The sequence below is a fragment of the Eumetopias jubatus genome, unplaced genomic scaffold (assembly GCF_037043125.1).
Source record: "Eumetopias jubatus isolate StellerSeaLion01/CBP00866 unplaced genomic scaffold, mEumJub1_p1.0 scaffold_2, whole genome shotgun sequence".
In the NCBI taxonomy this organism is placed as follows: Eukaryota; Metazoa; Chordata; class Mammalia; order Carnivora; family Otariidae; genus Eumetopias; species Eumetopias jubatus.
The window spans coordinates 190,487,654-190,495,946 of NW_028274808.1; the positions used below are offsets into that span (position 1 = coordinate 190,487,654).

General features: G+C 44.5%; 1 protein-coding gene across 3 annotated transcripts; it reads left to right on the plus strand.

The window, feature by feature from the left end:
- Positions 1-592: 592 nt before the first annotated feature.
- On the plus strand, positions 593-1,360 carry LOC114226329 (fibroblast growth factor-binding protein 1). 3 transcript variants are annotated; one of them, XM_088020879.1, is made up of 2 exons: positions 593-1,147; positions 1,214-1,360. In XM_088020879.1, exons 1-2 carry the CDS (start codon positions 593-595, stop codon positions 1,358-1,360), a joined length of 702 nt encoding a protein of 233 aa, XP_087877005.1. The 3 variants fall into 3 exon arrangements, with proteins under 3 accessions (XP_087877005.1, XP_087877004.1, XP_027982194.2); XM_088020878.1 differs by having other exon boundaries at positions 593-1,114; positions 1,181-1,360; XM_028126393.2 differs by having other exon boundaries at positions 593-1,360.
- The last annotated feature ends 6,933 nt before the right edge of the window (positions 1,361-8,293 follow it).

Below are 8,293 nucleotides of genomic sequence, written 5' to 3' on the forward strand. Positions count from 1 at the left end.
ACATGGAGCTGGAGGAGACTGGCAATTATCACACCTAACACCTCGCTATCCAGGGGCACTGAGGGGAAAGTGACTTGGCCAAGATCAAGTTCAAGTTGGGGACAGAATTGGGACAGACTCCTTGTCAGTGCTATTTAAATGCCCCCAAAAGTTTTTTCTAATCTTTTTAAGATGTGACCTACTCATTCACATTGATATATCCAACATCTAGTCTAGTGCATAGTATATAGTAGGTGCTCCATGAATGCTTGTTTAATGAGTAAATGAAGGAGTGAGTGAGTGAGCAAATGCAGGAGTAAAGGAGTAGTGAATGAGGGATGAGAGCTTATTTGGCTCAGAGAGTGGTGAAGGAATGGAGGAAAGGTAGGAGGTTTTTGACATTCAGCACTCAAGTCAAGGAGAAACGTGAATAGATGGGCTGCAGGTCTAGTAATTCCAGGAGCCAGAAGGATTCTTGATCTGGTCTCACTTCTAAGCAAGGAGGCATAAGTCAGTGTAGACGGAGGGGCATCCTGCAGCCTTGTATTGCTGAACTATTGCCCAGCATTGACTCACCTGCTCTTGTCAAACAGGTTTCCACCAAGCTGAAGCCATGAGGATCCGTAGCCTCACCCTGCTCTCCTTCCTTCTTCTGGCTATTGAGGTGTCATTGGTGAAGGGCAAAAAGGAAGTAAAGAATAGACATGTCAGCAAAGGCACCAGAGCTAAACTGCATACTCTGAGAGAGACCCAGATTGAGCCACCCAGACACCTGGCCAAAGGCAAGTTTGTCACCCAAGACCATGCCAACTGCAGATGGGTGGTGACTGACCAAGAAGAGGGCATCACCCTGAAGGTTGGGTGCACCCGACAAGACAACAAGTTTTCCTGTGTCTTTACTGGCAATCCAGCTTCCTGCCTAGAGTCAAACAAAAAGAATGTCTACTGGAAACAAATTGGTCGGAAACTGCGCTCTCAGAAGGTCATCTGTGGGGACCCCAAAACTGTCCTGAAAACCAAGGTGTGCAGAAAGAAGTTTCCAGAATCCAATTTCAAGCTGGTGAATTCCACTCTGATTCAGAACAAGAAACCCAGCCAGGAGTTCACGGAGCCCTCTCCCAGGGAGCAGAGCAAAGTCAGTAAGGCCTCCCTCATGGAACCTAAAAAGGTCAAAGAGTTATCCCCTAAGGAGCAGATAAAGGTCAAAGAGAATATCCCTTCTGGCTCAGTGGAGACTCAGACCGTAGCCACCAAGGATCCCAAGTGTGTGGAGGACCCAGACTTAATAAATCAGACAAAGATGGCCCTGGAATACTGTGGGGAATCCTGGGGCTCTATCTGCAAATTCTTCATCGCCATGGTCCAGAGCAACTCATGCTAATGAGTCAAAAGAGAACAGAGTCCCTTAGGAGGTGCTATGTCAAAGCCCTTCAGTATGCTGTAAAGCTCTCTGAGTAAAATGAACATTTGTGCTATGAGAGTGCAGTGGAATATTTAAACAGATTTTATAACTTTTGTTTTTGTGTTTTGGAATTTGCTTTATATTCATTTCCTTAAATTCTATTTTCCGAGGTTGTTTACCTCAGTATATGTTTCCGTGACCCATGAAGCTATGTGTATATGAGCAGTGAGGACCATTCTTTGAGCTGAATGAGCCAGAGCGATGATTCCAGTGCAATACACTTTCTGCTGAATTAACAAAGTTAATAAAGCTCTGGGTATTTTTCAGAAATATGTTCAACCATTTTTTGTTTCTTTATGTTTACTTTCAATTAACTCATAAACAGTCCCCATAGATCAGTGTGAAAAATATCTAAGTAATGACCCATCCTAAGTCATCCCCAAATGTAATCCATTCCAGAATCCCTATCTCTATCCTTTCTTCCATTGGTCTGTGGTGTTTGATGCTTACTACACTGTAATAATTAGGATCCCTGATTTCAAGTGGGATAAACAAGGCATGGTGTGATTAAAAACACAAATCAGGGTCTCACAGATGGTAAGAGGGGAGGAAGATTTGAACCCAGAAGGTCTGTAAAGCCAAGCCCACAAGCTTGAGGAACACCCTCCATTGACTCAGGTCAGAGCTGGGCATCACTTCTTGCTATATGGGAGACCCCTGATTTTGAGGGGTTCATTTATGGCGTTGGGGAGAGGGGCTTGGTTAAGTATAGTGTTCTGTGATGAAAACCCCAATGGAAACAGGAAAAGCCAGTCTGGAAAACCAGAGAGAAGAGGTAGAAGCTGCCGGAAGAATTCTGGTTGAACTTCATGGAGGAGGTATTACTGGAGCTGGATTTTGGAAAGAGTATCCTTAGGTAGGAAGTGGGACAGAATGAAGACACTGTGGGCAGATGACAGCATGTGTGAATGCAAAGAGATGTGAAAATCCTAGAAGCTGGGAGAAGCCAGGTGGCTGGAATTTGATGGGATATAGGGATGATGCTACTGTTAGGCATTTACGTATTAGTAAGAAGGATCTGAAAATGCTTTTATTCAAGAGTTGGGAGAGAGGAAGTCGTGCCCTTAATGCTTTGTCACAATTTCACTAAGAGCAAAAAGTGAAAAGCAAAAGATGATTAAAAAAAGACAAAACAACAACAAAAAAACACTGTAGAGTCTCTGTCAGGTGCAAGGAGGAATGGCAGGTGGGGTGGAAGAGTAACGATTTACACTCACCAAATTACCAGGACCTACACTGAGGATTGTCAGTGGCCAATCCAGAGTGTGTCATTATTCACATCATCAACATTATTTATCTCCCAATTGCCATGTGCCAGGCACTGTGCTAAGTTCTTTCCTCTGCATGCATTCATTCATTCACTCATTCATTCAACATATAATGTGTTAAGCACTGATTCTGCCAGAATCTGTTCTAGGTGCTGGAGATACAGAAGTCCACAGCAGATGAGACACGGATGCTCTGCCCCCATGGAACTACCAGTGGGGAAAGTGATGATAAAATCACAAACATACGAGAGATAGGGAAAGTAAAGGAGAAGAAAGGGATAACAGTGACGAAAGGTAACCAGTCTTAGATCAGATGGTCAGGAGAGGCTTCTCTCTGGAGATGACTTTTGAGTCTAGATGTGTATGAAGTAAGGAATCAAGCCTGGTAATCCTGTGGAGTAAGGAAGTTCCAAGCAGAGGGTGCAAATGCCCTGAAATGAGTTTGTTGCCTACTCTGAGCTCCCACTATATGTCAGACACTGTTCTAGGGCTAGAAAATGGCAGCAAACAAAAAGAAAAAAATCCCTCTTCTCATGGTGTTTATATTCCAATGACTGGCTCATGCTTGGCATGTTCAGGAACATCAAAGTTTGCAGAACCATTGTAGGACAGGGCCCAGGACCTGATTTGTGAAACTCACCCCCATTTGCAAGAGAACTAAACCAACATTTCAGTCCACCCCAAGCTTCTCCTAGCCACCCCATGTGAGGGACATTTTCCCTTAAAGTCTACACAGACTGTGAGCCCTCTGGATCTCCCCTACTCATACATCTCAGTTCCATGCAGTCTTGAGACAGGAAAAGACTGTTGAACACTTCCAGGGGTCATTAAATAATAACCCTGGTCTAGCTGGAGTAACATAAACATTGAAGAACTGACCAAACTAGATTTGAAGACTTTTTAAGGTCCTTTCCAGCCCATGAGGTGGAGGTCTTTCTAGTTCACTCATGGTGTTTGGCCACTGGCAGAACTGGGAGGAGGTTTGTTTCCAACATGGCGGAGTTTCCTAGACTTGGGCTAGAGGTTTGCCTCTGCTGCTTCTCACACAACATCTCTGTGCCAATTATTTAACTCTTCTGAACTCCCGTGAGCTCATCTCAACAATGGGGACAGTGACACCGACCTTGAAGGGCTGCTGTAAGATTCACATTGGTCAATAAATCTAGAGCACCTAGTGCCTCACTGCTTGCACAGAAGGTGTTCAACACAAGTGACAAAAGTCCACAGCACATGACCATTGTGGAGGGAGTTGAAAATTTCCCTATGTAAACTTTAAAAGTGTGAGGGTTTTTTCCCCTAACACAGTAAGCAAAGAAGAACAATAATTATTGATAACCTAGTACATGCCAGTGGCTTTGCCCCCTTCTCTTATCTAATCCCCTCAACAACCCTGTCTGGTAGGTGTTATCATCCTTGTGTTCTAGATGAGGAAACTGAGGCCCAGAAAAGCTGAGCAACTTTCCAGGGTCACCAAGCATGAAGTGGCAGAGCCTGTAAGTGAGAAACCCAGGGTCTGGAGGTCCCCCAGCCCTTTCTGTGTCTGAAGCTCATGATTTTCTTCATTTGATGGAAGAAGAGTAAAATTTGTGGTTTTAGACATGGACCAAGTCATAAAGTGGACAGGATGCCTCAGTCTCTTCCATATATACATCCCCTTTCAGGTCCTACCAAAAAAAAAAACCTCCAGAAGTTAAAGCTTTTGTTCATGCTTAGCCTTCCTTCATAGTCACATTCCAAGGCAATGTTTTTAAAAACACAGTAAAAACCAAATTTAAGAACACAACACAGAGTTTACATTAGCTTCCATCCCGCTTGGCATTCCATATTTTCTCTCCGGAAACTTTCTGAATATGAAGTGAAGGGGCCAGCTTGTGTGTGTGTTTGTGCGTGTATGTGTTTGTGTGTGTGTGTGTGTGTGTACTTATGCTTAAGATATGGTTCCCCTTGATAGCAAGAGGCAGGAAGATTTCAGGTAGGTAAGAGGTGTTCCAGGATGGCATGTCTGCATCCCCTAAAGCAACTCAGTAATGGGATTGTCTTATGTTCCTCATAAAACGACCTCTCAACATAAAGAGGGCCTCTTCCCTGCCTGCGGCACTGTCTCTGTGTAGTAACTCACAACCACACCAGTACAGACTTGAATCTCTGGAATCCAGCCCATCTCACCTGGCCTCCTACCCAACCATTTCTTCCCCCACCTCCCTCCTGAATTGTTTTTGGCAGAACAAGGAAAGGAGGCAAAAGTGTTTGGAACTGACAAACACAAGGGCAGCCATCCTCTATGGTGTTGGTTCTCATAACACCACACATAGAATGCTCACCTTCAAATGTCTCACTCAGAAACACTTCATGAACAATATGCAAGGAAACATTCATTAGGAGCCCTGCTAAATGAGGGATCCGGATGAAAGATGGGAGAAGATTCCAAAAAAAAAAAGGCTGTTTTAGAACCTGGTGAGTTCAAAGTGGGTTCTCCAAGGGGGGTTTTCATCAGGCAGTTGGATATGTGGGAAATAACACAGCAAAGATGGTCTCCATCTCGTCTATCACGATAGCCCCAGAACTTGGGTCACAGGCCAGCATATAATAGGTCTTGAATAAATATTGGTTGAGTGAATAAAAGAGGAGAGAAATCATGGCAAGGGCAAAGATTATGGGCTTCAGAGTAAAAGAAGCTGGGTTTGAGTTTCTAGTTGTTTGATCTGAGACAAGTTATTTGTTTCTTATTCTCAGGTTCCCCATCTATAAATTAGGTCTAAGTATCTGTCGAGTAAGAATGAGACATGATTTAAAGTCTAAAATGTGATCCTTACACAATGGATTTTCACTAAGATTTGGTTATAAGTGAATGAATGAAGGAAGGAAGGAAGGAAGGAGCCAATTAATTGAGAGAGAAGACAAGGAGGGAATGTTCTAGATAGGCTACATGGGACTCAAGACACATCATGTGCAAGGACTTTCCTGTCGAATGGAGTCTGGCTGTTCCTAATGACCTCCCAAAGACCACCTCCTACCTAACAGCCCTGGAGGCATCCCACACTCATGGACTGGACAGAAGCACTTTCCACAAAATAGGAGGAGGTGAAGGCAAAGCTGGTTCTTTAGGGAAACCTTTAAGACTTTCTTAACCTGCCTTCCAGTGACTCACCGTGGCACCTCCCCTTCATCTCCCTTACATCCACAGCTTGGAGCCCTGCAAGCCACCTGCTGTCTGGGTCATCTCCCTGGAGGGCACTGTTCCATATGCCATGGGCACGCCAACACCTCACACATTTACATCTTCAGCCAGACCTCTCCCCTGACCTCTGGCCTTACTCAGCATTGCCACTTTCATATCCAAAAGGTATCTTAAACATCATACACCTGAAATACTCCGCTAATCTTTCCCCCAATTCTTGCTCCTCCATGTCCTTCCCAACTTAGTTCATGGTAAAGCCATCCTTCCCATTGTTCAGGTCAGAACTGTTGTGTGGTCCTACTTGACTCCTCTCACTGAGCTCATCTAATTCATCTACAATTCCTGCCACCCCCACCTTCAAGAAAATATTCCAAAATATGACATTTTGCCACTTGATCACCGCCAGCCTGGTCCAAGCCCAAGTCTGTCCTCCTGGATTATTGCAGTAGTGTCCTAAGTTTCTCCCTGCTGCTGGCCTTGCCTCCTAGAGTCTGTTCTAGCACAGCATCAGAGACATCCCTTCCAAAGTATGAGTAGGGGCACCCCACTTCTCTGCTAAAAGCTGTCCAGTGGCTCGCCATCTCACTCAGAGTAAATGCCAAAAATTGCTGCAGAGACTTAGAGCACCCTACGTGAGCCAGTCCCTTACTACTTTCTGACATGATTTCCTATAATGTAACCCCTGGGTAGCTTTGCTCCAACCATCCTGGCCTTGCTGTTCTTGGAGCTCACTCTGTATTCTCCTGCCTCAGGCCCTTTGCACTTGCTCTTCCCTCTACCTAGAGAACTCCCTTACTTCTTTCAGATATCAACTCAAATGTCACCCTGGTCCTCAGCTTTGCTTTATTTTCCCCATACCACCTCTCCTCACTTGACATGCACAATATTTACTTGTTTCACTTGCTTATTGGCTTATTGCTGCCTCCCCTTAGAATATAAGCTCTCTGAGAGCAGACTTTGCTTCGGTCACTGCTGTTTCTCTAGCATGTTGTACAAAGCACGGATCTCAATACATGTTTAATTATTTTTAAAACCAATGTAACCACAAGAGAATCAAAAGACAAGATTTCTTTCTGTCAGACAGCCCTCAGCCTCAATTCCCATTCCAGAAATGTGATTGAGGTTAAATTGCTTGTCTTAATAAGTCTAAATATCCTTATCTGGAAAATAGTACTTGAGAAGCTCTTATAAAATAAATGAGTCAAAGAATATAAAATACCGAAGTCTTTGCTTAGAACATAGTCATTGATCAAAAATAATGTTTTTTGTTCTTGTTTTTCCGTGGTTATTATTATTAAACATCATGCTTTCCAAAGGGCATGATGCTACCTGTTCTCTAGTTTCCTGACAAAGATGGCAAGGTCTGCATCTCTCCCAGCTCATGTGCATTTAATTATAAAGATCCCTTCTTCATGATCTCCATTCTACTAACCTTATTAGAGAAAGGGCTTTGATTTTATGAAGATGTTGTAAAAGGATAAGAAAAAGATGAATGTAACATGGAACCCCAGATAGTATGATTGCCAAGAACATGAGAGAGGCCTAGGCAGCAGAAGGGGCCAGGAGAGAGTAAGGGGCAGCAAGGAGACACTGGCCTAGAATTAGAAAGGCCCAGGGTTGAGCAGGCTACTTTCTCTGGAAGACAGAAGCAAAAAGGCCCTGTTTTCTAGGAAATGTACTAGTTCTGCCTGGCAGGTTCAGAGCTCCTGCCAAACTTAGCATCTCCTCCAGATAAGTTGAGGGAGGTGGGGTAGGACATGCAGAGTAGCTGTGCTTTGGCAGGCAGGGTGGCATGGAGGTAAGAGCAGACTCCTGACTCTGCTACTTACTAGCCATGTGACCCTGGCATGTTCCCTAACACTTCAGAGACTCAGCTTCATTCATGCAGCAAATGCTACTGAGTGCCTTCTGTGTGCTGGCCACTAGAGGCAACAGGATAAGCACCCAGAATAGCCAGTGTTTACTGAGCATGTACTGTAGGCCAGGCACTGCTCTACGCATGTGTATTATCTCACTTAATCTTTACAATCTCCCTCAAGGAAGCACTACCTTTCTTCCTATGAAGAAGCTGAGAAAGTTAAGAAACTCGCTCAAGGTCGCAGTAAGTATCAGACATGGAAGTCAAGTCTGGCTCCAGGGTCCATTCATGTGACCACTAGAGTACTTTCAAGAAGCTGGAAGCTCCAATGTAAATGTGCCATTGGATGCAAACATGGTGTAGGGCCAGGTGGTGGGGTGGGAGGTGCAATCAGCATAGGGCAGCAGGTGTAGCTGGAGGAGAGGGAAGCAGTGGTCCCAAGGTCAGAGAAGACTTCCCTAAAGAGATCATAACAGAGCCTAGACGTTTAAGGAAAGGGGGTTACCTGGGCAAACCAAATATGCACAGAGAGTAGCCCAGGTGGAGCT